The sequence below is a fragment of the Westerdykella ornata genome (genome assembly GCF_010094085.1).
Source record: "Westerdykella ornata strain CBS 379.55 unplaced genomic scaffold EI97scaffold_2, whole genome shotgun sequence".
Classification (NCBI taxonomy): domain Eukaryota; kingdom Fungi; phylum Ascomycota; class Dothideomycetes; order Pleosporales; family Sporormiaceae; genus Westerdykella; species Westerdykella ornata.
In genome coordinates, this window is record NW_022986852.1 from 519,094 (window position 1) to 535,200 (window position 16,107).

General features: G+C 53.6%; 7 protein-coding genes across 7 annotated transcripts; 2 read left to right on the plus strand and 5 right to left on the minus strand.

Annotated features, from left to right (window-relative positions):
• Nucleotides 1-267: 267 nt before the first annotated feature.
• Nucleotides 268-882, minus strand: EI97DRAFT_369102 (uncharacterized protein; the record flags this gene model as incomplete). Its single annotated transcript, XM_033795169.1, has 2 exons — nucleotides 268-560; nucleotides 621-882. 2 exons carry the CDS (start codon nucleotides 880-882, stop codon nucleotides 268-270), a joined length of 555 nt encoding a protein of 184 aa, XP_033657577.1.
• A 532-nt stretch (nucleotides 883-1,414) lies between these two features.
• On the plus strand, nucleotides 1,415-4,199 carry EI97DRAFT_429800 (uncharacterized protein). The gene is made up of 2 exons (XM_033797527.1): nucleotides 1,415-1,497; nucleotides 1,574-4,199. Exons 1-2 carry the CDS (start codon nucleotides 1,485-1,487, stop codon nucleotides 3,862-3,864), a joined length of 2,304 nt encoding a protein of 767 aa, XP_033657578.1. The 5' UTR covers nucleotides 1,415-1,484; the 3' UTR covers nucleotides 3,865-4,199.
• Nucleotides 4,200-5,710: 1,511 nt separating this feature from the next.
• On the minus strand, nucleotides 5,711-7,395 carry EI97DRAFT_429801 (microbody biogenesis protein peroxin 14). Its single transcript, XM_033797528.1, has 4 exons — nucleotides 7,222-7,395; nucleotides 7,166-7,172; nucleotides 6,864-7,110; nucleotides 5,711-6,812 (listed from the first exon to the last, which is right to left on the minus strand). Exons 1-4 carry the CDS (start codon nucleotides 7,249-7,251, stop codon nucleotides 5,954-5,956), a joined length of 1,143 nt encoding a protein of 380 aa, XP_033657579.1. The 5' UTR covers nucleotides 7,252-7,395; the 3' UTR covers nucleotides 5,711-5,953.
• A 397-nt stretch (nucleotides 7,396-7,792) lies between these two features.
• Nucleotides 7,793-9,607, minus strand: EI97DRAFT_454971 (uncharacterized protein; the record flags this gene model as incomplete). The annotated part of the gene is made up of 7 exons (XM_033800596.1): nucleotides 7,793-8,097; nucleotides 8,148-8,671; nucleotides 8,727-8,820; nucleotides 8,871-9,047; nucleotides 9,096-9,245; nucleotides 9,305-9,475; nucleotides 9,529-9,607. The coding sequence occupies 7 exons, from the start codon at nucleotides 9,605-9,607 to the stop codon at nucleotides 7,793-7,795; spliced, it is 1,500 nt and encodes a 499-aa protein (XP_033657580.1).
• A 1,262-nt stretch (nucleotides 9,608-10,869) lies between these two features.
• Nucleotides 10,870-11,720, minus strand: EI97DRAFT_108506 (uncharacterized protein). The gene is made up of 2 exons (XM_033792954.1): nucleotides 10,957-11,720; nucleotides 10,870-10,907 (listed from the first exon to the last, which is right to left on the minus strand). The coding sequence occupies exon 1, from the start codon at nucleotides 11,580-11,582 to the stop codon at nucleotides 11,085-11,087; it is 498 nt and encodes a 165-aa protein (XP_033657581.1). The 5' UTR covers nucleotides 11,583-11,720; the 3' UTR covers nucleotides 10,870-10,907; nucleotides 10,957-11,084.
• A 231-nt stretch (nucleotides 11,721-11,951) lies between these two features.
• EI97DRAFT_447661 (cytochrome P450) lies at nucleotides 11,952-13,626 on the plus strand (the record flags this gene model as incomplete). Its single annotated transcript, XM_033800109.1, has 2 exons — nucleotides 11,952-13,062; nucleotides 13,190-13,626. The coding sequence occupies 2 exons, from the start codon at nucleotides 11,952-11,954 to the stop codon at nucleotides 13,624-13,626; spliced, it is 1,548 nt and encodes a 515-aa protein (XP_033657582.1).
• A 784-nt stretch (nucleotides 13,627-14,410) lies between these two features.
• EI97DRAFT_410967 (uncharacterized protein) lies at nucleotides 14,411-15,672 on the minus strand (the record flags this gene model as incomplete). The annotated part of the gene is made up of 1 exon (XM_033796713.1): nucleotides 14,411-15,672. One exon carries the CDS (start codon nucleotides 15,670-15,672, stop codon nucleotides 14,491-14,493), a length of 1,182 nt encoding a protein of 393 aa, XP_033657583.1. The 3' UTR covers nucleotides 14,411-14,490.
• Between the last annotated feature and the right edge of the window lie 435 nt (nucleotides 15,673-16,107).

Consider the following 16,107-nt stretch of genomic DNA (forward strand, 5'->3'; position numbering starts at 1 on the left):
GGAGAGCAAAGGGTTGCTTCCACCGTGCGATTTATATACACTGAGTGCGCTCATTAAGTGAGCAGTTAGCTTAGCAGAAGGCCAGTACAGAAAAGATGGGATGGTGAAAGGAACAGTCATGTGACTTGAGCCATGTGACTGATCAAGGCAACCACACAATCAAGTGGTTCAGCCGAGCGGAGCCTTGAGCCGTCACATTATATAGATTTCTTACACACTTGATAGATAGTGCCTCCTGCAGCCTATTCTACTTCGCTAATAGTCTGTTTAATGGCAGGCTTTGCTATATTTTCTCAGACGTAGATAGTTGTATGGCAGAGGGGCGATGAATCCAGTAGATACCGAAAGCACAGCAGCGGCCCAGAATGCTGGAGAATCAAACTGAACGAGTCCTCCGGTTAGATGATAATCGACAGTATTTTCAGCTAGCTCCATGGTCACCATGGAGATGATGCTCATTCCCCCTGCTGTTTTGGCAGCGGCCACCCAAGGAAGGCGGTCGCGGCCGAATCGTAGTAGAGCTGTTTCTAACAGCATGGACGAGGATATGCCGGCAGCCACTGGGTCAGGTCAGCGAAGATGGCCACGGGCGACTCAGAGGGTTAAGTAGGATGATGTACTTGAGATGACCATGATTGCCTCCATTCCAATCGCTGGGTGGAATGCTTGGAGGTACCACATGGCCGAAAAGTCGCCAACGGTGCAGCCAGCCAGGCATCGGAGAGTATTCAGTGCTGCTCGTCTCCAAGTTGGACCCGACGTCCAGAACTGCGACTTGGTTGGAGAAGACGAAGTTGCGGCCTTGCTGCAAGAGGAAGCTGTTGTCTTCTCCATGCTAGATTTTGGCCTTCGATGAGAACCGAGAGAACCCTGCCTGCACATGCGGATTGGACCGCCTGGAGCAATTGCCCTGGCCAAGATACGTCGGCTCCATAATGGCCTGCGCAGGAGGGAAGTGGCAGTGGCGGTAATCATCTTCCGATCCCTTTCGCTGCAGCTGGGATTTTTTGATGGACCCAAGTGCGAGTGAAGTCGTGTGAAGTCGTGTGCAGAGCGGGTAAGAGCGTACGAGGCTCTGAGTCTTGAGGCCGAGGCCAATACCTTGATTGCAAAGAATCCTATACATACATATATATATACCACTTTTTTGTCGGCGCAATAAAAGCGCACCAGACTGCACTTTTCAAAAAGCCTTGCATACCAATACAGTACCTAGTCTACTCTACTGTGGTACGCACAAAACCCGCAAGGGCACCGCCACCTCCAGATGATGCCATGACAGCATCTGCGCCTTCCGTTCCTCGAATAACGCGGGTGACGGCGCTCGGACCACATTTTGAACTTTTCACCTCCAGCCATCTACTTGTCCATGCGCGTCAAGCTCCATGTTCAACGCGCTTGCGAACGGTCAACTCATAGACCGGCACGGTCGTCACGTGTTCTAAAGGCCCGCCCTACAGACCGTAAGCACAGTTGCATCCGCTATGGCACGCCAGGGTAAGAGCCGCTTGCCTGGATCATCGATCTGGGTTGTACGTGTTCAGAGTTAGGATGCTGAATGGTGAACATCCAGCAAGGGCCCAGCGTCCGATGCGCCACAGATCCGCCAAGAGTTACCACACCGAGGAGAGTTATCCGCCTTTGGAGACTGACTACGATGAAGACCAATCTTTGTCAGAGAATCAGCACATTCATGGAGAAGCCGACGATACTGAGAGCGACGCATTCGCTTCCGAAGGTCAAGACGATGCCGATGACGATGCCGATGACGATGACGATGACGATGACGATGGGCAGGGTGCAGGTTTCATGTCAGAAGCTATTGATCAAGGTGCCGAGTCCAGCGTTGAAATGGACGATGCAGCCTTCGAAAGGGAAACTGAGACCTCGCGCCGGAGGAAGCGTAAGCAACCAAAGGGAGTGATCAGAACCGCCCTCGCAGCCGGTATGGTGGCGAAAAAGGCCACACCAAAGAAACGCCGCAGAGAACCCCCCAAGAAGAAGGCAGACGATTCGGAACACCGGTTGCGTGCTCGTGGCCTTGATGACTGGGGGAAAGGAGCAAGAGGTGGTGGGTTGGAGATTCGCATCAGAGATCTGTTTGGCCCGGAACCGAGCGATCTCGAGCCCGTCACGTTGACCAGGGATCACTGGTTGGAGCAGCATGCTCTACCAAGCCGGAAACGCTTTCTGAGGAAGTCTTTCTATGTGACCGACAGGACCAGGCAGAAGGAGGTCCAGAAAATGCGGAAATGGTACTTGACCCAGGGCTCAAGAGGGTTTCAACAAGGCCAGAAATCCAGCATTCTGACCAAAGAGCAAGCCCACCCCTACGTGCAATATCCTGGGGATGACTCTTTAAACTTATTGATGGGACCCATCACAGACCCCAAGTTTCGTCAGCTACCAAAGGGCTCTTCTTTGAGTTCTGCAGACCCGTTTGGCCACGATGGCCGTAGAGGGTGGATTATCAACCTCGGCTCCAAGATACAAGACGCACAATGGGCACCTCATGGGGAAGGTACCGTTCAATATCTGGCTGTCGCCATTGAGCAACATCCAGAGGAGAACAACCCAAACAGTCTGCTTGAGAACCTACAGGCTCCGACGTTTAGTCCGACCGCGGGGTTCCCTGCCTCGATTTCGATATGGGCATTCCCTGCTACCTCACTGGGAATACCCGACTCGGATAAGCCACCGCGCCTAGAAGTCATGCTCTGCACAGATTGGGGCGCCCCGAAGGAACTGAAGTGGTGTCCTCTTGGGCCCGCGGATTTCTCCGACACCGTAGACCAAGGGCGGATTCATCTCGGTCTTCTTGCCGGTCGATGGTCTGATGGCAAGGTGAGGATACTTGAAGTGTCTTATCCAAGAACTGCAGCTACTGTGTCCGAGCCACAATATATCCGGTATATCAGAGCAGCTGTTGAAGTTCAGTTCCCAGACACCGTGCCCACTTGCATACACTGGCTTTCGGCGACATCCCTTGCAGTTGGTACAGCGGCAGGTACATTAGCGGTATGGTCTTTGACTCGGGCCGACACGTTTACGCATGGTTCCCCCCGCGAAGGCAAATATAGCAGCCCCAGGCCCTGGTTTCACAAGCAAGTAGCAGAGACTACGATCCTGACGCTCAAATCGGGCTATCCATCCCGGTCCACCTTTGTCTCGGTCAACGTTGCAGACGGCCAGTCCCGACTCATCGACCTTCGTGACCCTGCGAAGGAGACGGTTACCACGAATCGGGACCGAATATTCGGTATCACACAAGCCTGGCACGAACACAGTCAATCATTCATGACATCAGACGAGATAGTGCTGTTCCGCAGCAACTCTATACGGAGATATTATTCAAACATTCTCAGCATGAAGACCGAAGCACAGGTGGTATGCTGCGCGTCGAGTCTGTTGCATCCAGGCGTATTGATTGGCTGTGCTGATGGGAAAGTCTACGCTAGTAATCCCCTTCCAAGGGTCCTCTATTACAAAGAGATTCCGTGGCAACAAATCTGGTTTGCTCACGAATGGAGGCGCGCTTGTGAGAAGCTGCCTCTGAAACTGAACAACGGCAAGACGGCGGTCACCTCCGACGCTGAACATCATCACCAATCCAATGTACCTCGAGATGCCCTCTCACATCCGCTTGCTCGCATAACCGAGGGCTACCAGGTCCAAAAGACGGCGCTGCAAACGATAAAAGAAGCGCCTAAACCGCCGACGAAGGATTATATGAAGTCCATTACAACATTCGAGGAGCCAACTTGTATAACTGCCCTAGCATGGAATCCGAACATCAAATTTGGGACTTGGGCGGTCGCCGGCATGGGGGATGGCCTGCTCCGGGTAGAAGACCTGGCCGTGTGATAAGTGACGAGTGGACCGAAGAGAGCTGTGCGAGTGCCATGCTGCGCGTATCGCAGGGCGACGTATTCGTTCGGGTAACGTCCTATTGTCGGGCTTTCTGCTTCTCGAGTGTCTTATACATGAGAGACGCAGTTCGTCGATTAAGCTGGATGCTTGCCGACGCATTGCCACATGCCATCAGATTCGAAAATACTCTGTAACATGGCCACGAGAAAGTGATGACCCCAGCGTCAACCTTATCTTTGATTCCATCGCAGCCCGTCACTGCTATGCAAGCGGGTCAGAACTTGTGAAGAATGAGGTTCACTTTCCATGGCAGAATAGAACAAGAATCTATATTCAACAAAACCTACTGCTTCGTTGGTCATTGCCATTTGTACCAGAGTCCTTGAACGGTCACAGATCAGAAGCCCTGCTGGAAAGCAGTAGGTATCATACATAATACCACCCAGGTACTCAGGAGTATGGCTCTGTTCGGAGGCGTCCAATATCTCAACATTTGATGCGCCCACTCCTAGGAGGGTTATTCTAACCCAGCATAAGCTACCCGGTTTAGGGTACCTGTCGACCAGAAGGAAGACACCTTTCAGCGTAGGAACCTAGATAGGTAGGTCTAGATATACAGACGTGCGGTAACTTATCCCCGGTATCAACCACAGTAATCACCAGTCTGGTGAGCAGCAATAATTTTACGGGATGGGATATCCCGAGTTGTGGTGATGCTACCGCTAGCAGATCGCGATGCTGTGCTGCCCTTACATCATGCCCCGCTACCCATTATCATTAGCTACTGAACGAGCTACCTGAGCTTCGTTTCCCCGCGCTACTCACAACGCCACTGCACGCCGATGCTCTATCCCGTCCCGCATGATTTCGCCGATTTGTATCCTCACCTTCCCGATTTGGTACCCTTATGGGCTATCGGTACTTGGCGCACACCCGGAACAGTAGTCGATGGACATGCATGTGGGAATCCGGCGCAAGGTGGCTAAAGCGTCGAGGTCCGTTGAACCAAATGACGTCTGGGTCCCATCCTTCAGTGGAACTCCACGTCCAGGGGAAGGCTGGATAAATCACATGTACACAGTATAAGAGAGCGGTGCTGGTGTGACTATAATATGCAAACTCCATTGACTGTTCTCTCCCAGCATACTTTTTGATTGGGCATTTTTTGGACGTGGGTGATATAGCACCGTCTGCCTTCTTTTCTTCACCCCGTAGCCCGGTGTTTGTCGATTCAATCACCATACTAGTGGCGTCTACACCTGAAAAGCTTTGAAACTCTCAGGCTCTTCCGTCACGCTCTTTCGGAGGACTGGTCCAGAGAGGGCAAACGACGTACCAAGCTGCGTACATCGCAGCGATTGAAATGGCCGTTGCACAATCGTACCCAGGCCCGTCCGTTCCTACATCCGGGCTTGATTCTGAGCGGATATCCTCTCAGCACACACCAAAATCTCCGGACGAGACAGATGCGAAGGACGAAGCTTCAGCACCCTTGTTGCAGTCTGTTGTTTCGGCGGACCCCATGAGACACGGCACCGGAACCGAGGACGACGCAGACCGCGAGGCTAGAGTGCGTAGAAGAGACTATGCGGTGGAGCTCAGTCGGCTGATGGGGAGGCAGCTGATAGCCTCCATAGATAAAGGGAATGAGACCCGTCCGGAGGGGTTAGTTGAGGTTGGTGGAAAAGGATGAGCGGATGGACATGGTGCTTGAGGGTTTGTGCGTGAGTAGATGTACCCTAGGTATCATGATACGTGTTGGATCTCTCCTTATGCCGTATTCCGTCAGCATCCATCAAGGCGATCTATTGAAAAGGGAGGTCACAACTGCATGGAAATAAAGTGCAAGATCCATTTTACCCACTTGGTGGACAAATGGATGAAAATTTGGTCGGACCACCGCAGTAGAACACTTTGTCCCGTCAACCGCGTGGTTAACATTCCGGTGTCCGCCTGAGTGTTAGATACAACACATGCCTATCCGGTTCAAGCGCAGAGACATAGCCCATACCGAAAAGGTTACAGTACAGAATTGAGTCGCTATCATGTCAACAATTGTGATAAACATAGCTCCCCTCGACCTTTAGGATGAGGGCGCGCTGGCATCAGCAGCTGCTCCACTCTCACTCGTGTCCTTCCTACTCTCGTCATTCTTCTTCGCTGCAGCCATCTGCCAAGCAGGGATCGCTGCACGACCGTTCGCTAGCCGGCTGTATGGGGTGGGCGTTTGTGGCTTTTCTGGAGCATCGGCTGGAGTTGATGGGAAGGCAGTGCTGCCGCTGATCTGGCTTTCGCTCGCGGCTGGAACGGTTGGCCGCTCGATCGACGCTTCCCCAGGGACTTGCTGAGGAGCAGGACTGTGCGCTGCGGCGATGCCGTTGGCAGAAGGCGTGGTGGTGGTGTGGGATTGGGTTGGCTGGCTTTGGCCCAACCCATAGTAGGACGGGGTTGTGCTGGCGGGGCGAGGTGTCCCGGAACCCATTCTGTTACCAACCAGTGTCTTGAGACTCTTCAGCTCGGCGGACAGCTCTTTCAACCGAGTGTCCGTTGCCTCTTTTTGTGCGTCAAGAGCTTTGGGAATCAAGTCTCTCAAACCTCGCACATCGTCTTCGATCCTTCGGTTGTCATCCCCTTGTCGCCGGCTTGACTCCTTCAATGTGCCGAGCACACTCTCCACTTCTCCAAGGGCGGCATCTAAGCGATTTGTTCTCGCCTCCTCAGAGGCCTTGAGCGCGGCTGTATCTGAGTTGAGTTGTTCCAAAAGATCGAATGCGCGTTTGAAGGACTCGTCAATTGATGCCTTATCCTGCTCCAGCTGAGGAGGGGTTGGGGGAGAGATCAGAGGCATGATATAGCGCTTTGCGGTAAAATAGAGACCGTAACCCACTCCGCCCATTACTGTAGCCATAATAAAGTAGTCGCGCCAGTCACGCTTCGGCGGCCTAGTAGCAATTAGCCAACTGCAAAGACAGGAGCACCAAGCATTCCCATACTCTGGAGGCGGCGCCGGCTGCCAGTATCCCGCAGAGGAATATGCGCCATATTGCGGCGGGGAGTGAGGTTGTCTGTATGCATAGCTGGAAGGCGCAGACGCCTGGGGTGAGGGAGAGGCAGAATGACTTGTATCATCCGATGCGCGAGCGAGCGCTACATCGATCTCCTCCTGGGTGAGGTTCTTCGACTGTAGGAAGGCGATCCGTTTTTCCAGAGGCGCACCGGCAACTGACGGATCCTGGAGGACTGCGAACAGGGTGAGTATGCTTGCACGTTACGGCAGCGGCGGGCAAAACCATACAAGAAACCTGTCCGGCATTCAGCTATGGTGGGCCGGTGAACCAGCAAGGCACTTACAGCAGAGGCGACGAGGTCGTCTCGAACCATGATGGCTACCGGGGTCGTCGAGATGAGGGTCACGCAATGACGGCAAGTCTGTCGTCTCTCGTCCTGTGTGTTCTCCCCAAAATGAAAACACGGAAACAGGCGATGCGGCAGTGTCGACGCGACTGACGACGACAAAGAAAGTGGTCATTGAATTTGCCTCGGCACGCGGCTCGAAGGGTCACTCATCTACAGAGCTGTGGATGGCTCCGCCAAGACCGGAGTTTTCCCGTGCCCGACAGCTGCCGACCTTGATAAATAATACAACGTTCGCCGCCCTCTGTGTATACCTAGATCCGGTCGCTACCTGTCTCCTCGGGAGCCAGAAACAATACACATTCACCGTACAGTACATGCTTGTTTCCATTCCCTCGCACAAAAACCCCGTTGAGAATTATCACTATAGGCATATCCCTATCCCCACTAACCAGCACAAGGTCCTAGATTCGGAAGACATCTTATTGTCAGCATCGAGGCATGATGACAAGATTCCGTTTGATGAATCGACCTGGCATTTAGGTGGCAGTGTTGTATTTGTTCGACCTTATAACAGGGGATCCGCGTCGCGAGGCAGACGGACTTTGAAAACCAACACTTGCGTGTCCGAATTGAAACCCGACTCGTCAGAATATCGCTGCTGTCCATTGTTGATGTAGCCTGCACCAGTCTTGTTAGCGAGAGCGCAGCGCCAGAAGGAGGAGATGGACAGACCGTTCTGTGTGATGAAATCATTGTCCGAGAAGGAAATTAGGTAATACTGTCTCCCCTCTCCTTTCGTTTGGAACTCCTCAGCCACAGGAGCTAGCGCAAAACTTTCCCATTTCTCGTTGAGCAATCCGGCGTCCTGGGCTCCGCCGTTGTGAGCACCGAAGCGACCCAGCTCTTCGTTGTTGTTGTACGAGATCCACGGGCAGTACAATCTGGTTTGATCTCAGGCTTCAGCTCGCCATTCCGACTGGCAACGGCACCGTCAAACGAGTCATATTCCTTGCCCTTGATGTTCGTGGCGCCTGAAATATCGATGATGTCGGCATTGCGGTACTTCGACTCCGATTCCTTTTGACCATGACCTGCACCACTATCTCTGGCAAGGACGAGGAGTTGGGATTGGCTTATGAAATGGATCTCTGACTGCCCCGCAACCTTGCCGCTAGGCGTAAGCGGGAGTTGCACGACATACTCGGCATCGTATTCGATCTTTTTGGCTGAGGTCCGGTACCTGAGCAAACGGGTATTGCGACGGGTGGAAGACTTGTCGCCGCCGTCCTGCATGGCAGCACTCTGGAGCAAAGCATAGAGGAACTCGCCGCCTGGGCTACTGGTGAGGGCTTCCAGGCCTTGATTGTTGGCGCGGCCCGTTTCGGGCGCCTCCGGGACCGTTTTGATACCCGGGTTGTATATGGGCGGAGACGCGGCATTGAAGCTGTTGAGCACCGTCAGGCACCGAAATGACAACATGGACCCGTTCCTCTACTCACCTGACGGAACTATTCCTGAGAGGTAGCAAGGCATCGGGGGGTTTGATAGCCTTGATCATTTTACCACGACGATCAAACTGATATATATATGGTCCTAAGGACTGCGTAAGCGTGCGTTCTTTGTTGCCAGTATCCTCACCGTACCATATTCGTCACTGATCCAGAACGTGCCATCCTTGCCCAGCACGAGACCTTCAGCATCAAGCGAGATTCGGCTGCCACCAGGTCCATCGTTGCCGAACCCATCTCCGGTGAAGGTGGCGACGGGCAGATCTGGAAACCCTTTGTAGGAAAAGTACCCTGTCACGTCCGCATCCAGTCCTACTGTTGTCAATCATTGAAGAGTTAAGGTGCCTCCATGTGACGCACCAGTCATTGGGGTTCCATCAGGGCCAGTGAGGAGGATTGTATCTAGACATTTCAGTTGGACGTTGGCCTTGGCTGGATTTGCCAGAGACGACTCGACAATTTCAAGGCTTATCCTGAACTTGTGTATGCGGGATTGCGTATTTTGAGTGCCTGATTGGAGTCCACGTCAGTCGTCCGTGAACTACCCTTTCTTCTCGGAAAAGGAATACCCTGAGTGTTCCAGCCCCGGTCTGGTAGACCGTAGAGAATGCCTTCATAAGCTTCTCCCTTGTCCTTCTTCCTCTTCCACGATTTGCCCTCGAGGGCTATTGCACTGCCGATGCCTCCAATTGTATCTCCAAACCGGTCGCGAGCATCGGAAGCGAACAGACCCCAACCGGCTAACTGCTCGTATACATAGACGTTGCCATTGCACACCGTCCGATTGACGTACTGGGATTGTCTAGTGATTCACTAGCAACGGCCCCTAGGCGGAGAAGAGCGATGAAGCAAAGACGTTTAAAGCAAAGCATCTGTGAAGAGGTTGTGCTTAGGTCCACACAAGGATGGATTGTCTGTCGTTCCAGGCAGCATGGGTTCTACTGTGTATATAACCTGTGTTATGTTCCTGAGGGGTCGGGTCCGCAGCCCTGGAGGCTTCGGTACACGTGCCCCTCTGAGTGGATGGAGGATAGTGAGGGAGTGCAGACCCGCTTGGCGGTCTTCTTGTGTTCTTTTTCCCTCTTTTTTTTCTCTTCCCTCCACTGTGCATGTCACCCGGGGAGCAGCATTGGATATGGGTGGTGCGCTGCGGTCCTCCCCGTCTGTAGCTGTTCACGCGAGGTGGAAGCGGCCACTGTGAGTCGTGGAGTCGCTTAGCTTCCGAAAGGCACAAGGGAAGGCTATTTTCCAACTCGGTATTTGCCTAGGTAGTACAGAGTTGCGCACACCCCAGTGCCGGATTCCCGTGGGGAACTCTCAGAGAAGGCATTACGAGCGAAATATCAAATGTAGCGGTACTCCGTATATACATCATTGATTTGTTGAGAATCCTGTGTCCGAGGTATCTCACGTGTTGGCGTTTCCAGGGTTCAAGGTTGGGTGAGGGCGCTAGCCTCCTTTTAGTCGCCAGAATTTAGAATTTGTGGTTAGCGTAAGGGTATACTTGTACGTAGCTGGTCATTGGGGAGGATCGCGGTTTGTTGAGAAAAGGTTTGTAGGGTTGCTCGGGGAATTTCCCAATCACCCCCAAACACAATATCCCTTGCTATTATCACAAGTACTGCTGCGAAAACGCGGCGGCTTATTAACCCTATTTAGGGAAATACATCGGTGTAAAGGAAAAACCAATGACCGACTTGAAATGTGCTTCCCCCGCAATAAGCCAAGATGCTTCCCACCGGGTTAGCTGCGAGTTAGTCCAAGAGAGCAATGGAGATAGTCCGCACGTTGTATGCTACTGATAAGAGTGATTACTTACGCCAACCGCATTTGGCAGTCTCCAAAACAACCAATGACAACCCTTGGGAAGTGACGTCTTCCTGGGGTGGCCTTATTATACATGCACGTACCCCGTTCAAGTGGTTGTGTCCCATACGTTTCACTCTCTCCAGACAGCGACCGAAATGAGGGTGGCGGAGACCTGACAGACTCTGCTCCTCGATGGGCGGACGTCTTCCCTAATATCGACGAACTCCGTGCCGATGTGACAGCCAGTCTCCCAACAACGAGTTGTGACCCTTCGGCCAGACCCCATATTCGCACCTCACAATGCATCCGCATTCTGGGATAGGGTAGAGAAACGCAGCAGGCCTGGCTTAATGTAGGGTAGTACTAAGTACCTTCAGTAGTCATCTCCTGCAAACAATCCAGCCGATATCACCTTGAACCGGGGTAACATCCAGCCGTTGCTCTTTCCACCGGCGCATCTCTGATGAGATTGCGATTCGTCTCTCAAGAGTGATGATGGGTGTTGTCGGCCGAGTTGCGCGTACAGGTCCATAATAGGTATCATCCCCACACTTCACAGCCCCTTCTTTGCGTCCGAGTTGCCTGCTCTTCTGGGAGTGCTGAGGTCAGACGCGCGACACGGTACAGCAGCCGCGCCTCTCCAGCCAATGGCCTTCTGCGACAATTGGGTGCCTCGGCTGAAGAGCAAATGCGATCATGCGCCAGCTGCCATTGAAATAATAATGATGCATACCTAGGTACCGAGTATATGTAGATATAGTATCCCCACCTCTTGATGACGACGGCCGCCGACGCGGTGGAAAATTGGCCCGCGCAACGCCCTGGTACTTGTGTACGACAGCACATGTGCTTCGAACGGCTCTGCCCGCGTTTATAAGAACCTTGACCTTCTTTTCCCCAACCCAACGGACGAAATCTATCTGCCAGAGACAGCTTGTTGACCCTCCCTTTCCGCCGAGAGTGCATATCTCGCAATAAATATCGCTTTGGCTCGCCAACGTTCATCAGGGAGTCTTGGGAGCGGGTTTCTCCGACCATACAGTATCTATCGATCGCGACGTGGAGGCGCAGTTTCACCCACACTTATACGGGCGGTGTCAGCGACTGCTGGATCTTCAACAAGCCTGACGCTCTCGCTCTTGTTCAACCAAGGGCATCAGCATCACCAGCAATAACCCTGCGGTGAACCTTAAACGAACCGTCAACTCGTGGCAACTCGATCTCCTCCTATCCTCCTATCCCAGTCTCCTTGGCTCGGCATCTCCGAACAGCCCCCCCGGCAGAGTCCAGGACCAGCGCATCATCCCTCCGATCATGACTGTTCCTATCAACAAGAACCCCCATCCACCCCCTTCCAATGGACACCCAAACCCCTCTTTGCTGGCCACAGCCTCTAAAGACCGAATCATGGTCTTGTACCTCGCCGCTGCCGTCGTCGTAGGATTCGCCCTCGTCCGTCAACTCTCCCTTTATCTCGCACGGCGGCGCATCATCAAGGAGAACGGCTGCGAACCATGTCCGCATGTGTACAACAAGGACCCTTTCCTAGGCATCGATGTGCTGCGCGACCAACTCAGGAGGAGCCGTGAGTGTACCATACTGGAAGGCAACCAGCAGCGCTTTCAGAACTTCCGGTCAAATACGTTCCATTCGCGCATGGTAACCATGCCTTTGATCGTGACCATTGAGCCAGAGAACGTCAAGACCATCCTGAGTCTCAAGTTCAAGGACTACAGTTTTGGGGCGCGGTACACGGCCCTGACGCCCCTGCTCGGCGAAGGCATCTTCAACTCGGATGGCATGAGGTGGGCCAACTCGCGTCACCTGCTCCGGCCCAATTTTGCGCGCGACCAGGTCGCCGACTTGGACAGCTTCGAGCGGCATTTCAAGTTGCTGCTCAAGCACATACCCAAGGACGGATCCCCGGTGGACCTGCAGGATCTCTTCTTCCGCATGACCATTGATACGGCGACGGAATTCCTCTTCAACCATTCGACGAACAGCCTGCGCATGTTTGGCCAAAACGAGGAGGCGAATGAGGACGCCATTTTCGCCAAAGCCTTCAACTACGCCCAGGCCGACGTCTTGACGCGTCTTCGCTTTGGGCCTCTGTACCGCTTCTTCGGCAACACCAGGGATGGCGAGGAAGCCATCCGCATCTGCCATGCCTATGTGGACAAGTGGGTCGATGATGCGGTGCGCTGGCGTCAGCAGCAGGATGCTGAGAGCGCCGCCGCCGCAGGGGAGCCCAAGAAGCACAAGGAGGAGCGTTATGTCTTCATCCACGAATTGGCCAAGCAGACGCAAGACAAGAAACGGATCCGCGATGAGCTCATCAATATCTTGCTTGCTGGTAGAGACACCACAGCGAGCTTGCTGAGCAACATGTTCTTCGAGGTTGCCAAGAGGCCGGATATCTGGCAGAAGATGAGGGAAGAGGTGGCCGTGTTGCAAGGCCGCATGCCGACGTATGAGGAGCTGAGGGGGTTGAAATATGTAAAGTGGTGCTTGAACGAGTGTAAGTCTGTGCTCTCTCTCTCTCCCCCTTGTCGTCAACCAATATCGCCGAATCACGCACAAATGTCGCCGAACTTGATCATCTGCCTCATCCCTACGGAGTACCAGATGCTGACCCTGTCATCAAGCCCTACGTATTCACCCTGTTGTGCCCGGAAACTCGCGTTACGCCATCCGCGATACCGTCCTGCCCTGCGGCGGCGGCAAAGATGGTCAGTCTCCACTCTTTGTGCCTCGCGGCACTGTAGTAGCATACAGTCCTTATGCCATGCACCGCCGGACCGACATCTATGGCCCTGACGCCAATGAGTATCGTCCCGAGCGTTGGGAGAAGTTGCGACCCGGATGGGAGTATCTGCCCTTCAATGGCGGCCCCCGCATCTGCTTGGGACAGCAATATGCTTTGACCGAGGCAAGCTTCGTGACGGTGCGCTTGGTCCAGGAGTTTGAAAGGTTGGAAAGTAGGGATCCAAATGGTGGCGTCTGGCAGGAGAGCTTGACCTTGACGTGCTGCTCAAAGAATGGAACCAAAGTGGGCTTGTTCCCAGCGACAGGGGTAGCGTGAGCGGATCGACTTGGCGGACCAGAACCATTCGAGTGGTTTTGGTTTCGAACGGACAATGACCACATTCTGCATTGATTTAGATGATTTGAGGTCGTCTTTCCTTTGCACAACTAGTTGTAATTCACTCCGTGCAGGTTATGTTGTGTCGCTTACAAAAGATGGGGGAACCGGAATCGGACCCTTCCCCGTATTACGTCCACACTCGACCCGCAGTTTTGTTTCCATAAGGCTTCACGTGCACAAGTATACTGATAGGAGGTCCCAGAAAGTGAGAGACGAATAAGTCATGCCATCATTCAACCATCCAAACCGGCCGATTTCAGCCTACAAACCCTCAAAGTGTACATGCGCAAACACCCTAGCCCTGCGCGTGAAAAGGAAACCCACATAACGCCTGCCAAAATATGCTCAATAGGTGTTTCACCCAAACAGTCTTCTCTTCACCGGGCTCCTGCTCTTCACCTTCTCTTTCCCAGGTTCTCTTTCTCCATCCACCAGCCCATTGGAGCTATCCGGTATCGATGGCACCGCAGGTAAGCTCTTAGCCGCCAAGTTTGTGGAATATGGTGTGTGAAACGGCGTGTGATGCGTGTAAAAGCTCTGGGGTTCGAGAAAACCGCCACTTGGTTGGCGCTGAGGGGTCGCTGGTGGCCCAAAGAAATCGGGTTGTGTGTGGGTGGGATGATATTGCTGTTGATGTTTCGCACGTAGCACGCCAAAAGCCCAGTTGGACAAGTTGAAGCCGCCAAAGATGAGAATGGCGCAGAAGATCTAGACGAGGAATGGTCAGCCATATTGGGAAATGTTGTACGAGTCCATGGTGCTCAAGGGGTTCGTCAAGCCACAGTTATAGGAAGAGATACGCTACTCTTGCCGCAGCAATGGCAAGTCACACTTGTGCCCCTTCCGCTCCTTCTGCTGCTCGTGCTGCTCAATCCGCCACTTTTGTCCGTCTACCGCCTTCTGGAACCAGAAGCCTGACCCAGGACTCGCAGGAGGATGACGTGATGAATCATCGTGACGATGTTGACAGTTTAAACGACGATTTCGCTCCAGGGGTAAGATGATGGAAAGGTACAAAAGGGGGAAGAAGAAGACTAGGCCTACCATGCTCTTGTAGCTGAATTCCTGGACAAATGCATTGAATATCTGGGCGAAAGTTTTCGCAGAAACGCTGGCTCGGGCGATTGCTTTTGGGTCGCGACTCATGCACACTTCCCAAGCTCCACAAGCAGACTCCATGGCGGGGACTCGTGTGTCGGGATCGCAGCGATTCTCGCGGTATGACTTGTGGCAGACGGAAATCTCCCGCATGGCTTCAGCTTCATGCTTCTTCGCCTCGATACCTATGTCTGCTTGAACACCAGAGTAAAATATATAGATGATGTAGAGAACCGTTAGGCCGAGAAGGGCGTTCACTATGAGTTGAAACCAGGTCGATAACACCGATGGCAGCTGCGGGTGAGCCTCAACCCAGGAGAGGAGGTCGCCGGCCTGGCGCGCGTAGCCAGGTCTCTCTGTGTTCTGGTGGTTACCGGTGTGTATACCTAGCTGCGTGTTGTCCGATTCATAGCCGTCCCGCAAGTTGCTTTTTCGGTTCTTGGAGCGACGCTTCATCACCCGATGTTCGGCTTTGGTACTGTACGGTTTCCGGGTCTCCTTTGCAGGGCTGGAGCTGGACGAAAACACGGATTTGAGAGCCATCCAGCTGTCACGCCGATTCTTCTTGGGACTTGTGCTCAGCTCCTCTCCGCTCATCAAACGGCCCATCCTCTCCGCTATCTGTGTGTCCGGTGTCGCGCACTCGCTCTCCTGTGCAGGCGTATTTGGCGTTTCTCCGCCTGAACTGAAGTCAAAGGTATTCGAGGGTGTACGCGGCTCCCAAGGGCTGTTCTGCAGATGCGCTGGCACTGCCGTCAATGGCTTCTGCTGCGAAAACAAGAAGTGTTCCGAATGGGGCTCGCGCAGCTGTGGTCGGTTCGGGGTGTGGAAAGCGCTTTTGGAGGACGAGTCGAGTACGGAGTGTGGACCTGTCGGCCTGAACATTAGCTGCCGCCTTACTCTCGGTGGACCAGAGGGGCGTCGGAAAGGACATCTGAAGGGCACGTACGCTTTTTGGCAGCGCTGGCAGCAGTGATCAATGGAGAGTGGCTGTCAATTGGCCCGGTTCTGTTGTCCCACTCAAAGTCCATGGGCGTAATGGATCCACGGGCCATTTCTGCCACTCAGAATCGATGGGCGGAGGCAGGAAGAGAGAGGGGAAGGCCGTTGCGGCGCCTGTGGGGGAGGGAGCCAAACGTGTGGCAGCTCGTTGCCCTGTAAACAAAAGTTGTGGGGTTTCGGGGATCTATAGATCTGTCTGTGGCTTGCGACTGTGGCGTCGCGTCGATTTGGAGCCTCACCAACAACCTACTTGGCAAGGTGAAGCTTGGGTGCCTGCAGCTGGGGCGGGGTGCCAAAAATGTCCACGCTATCTGGGGC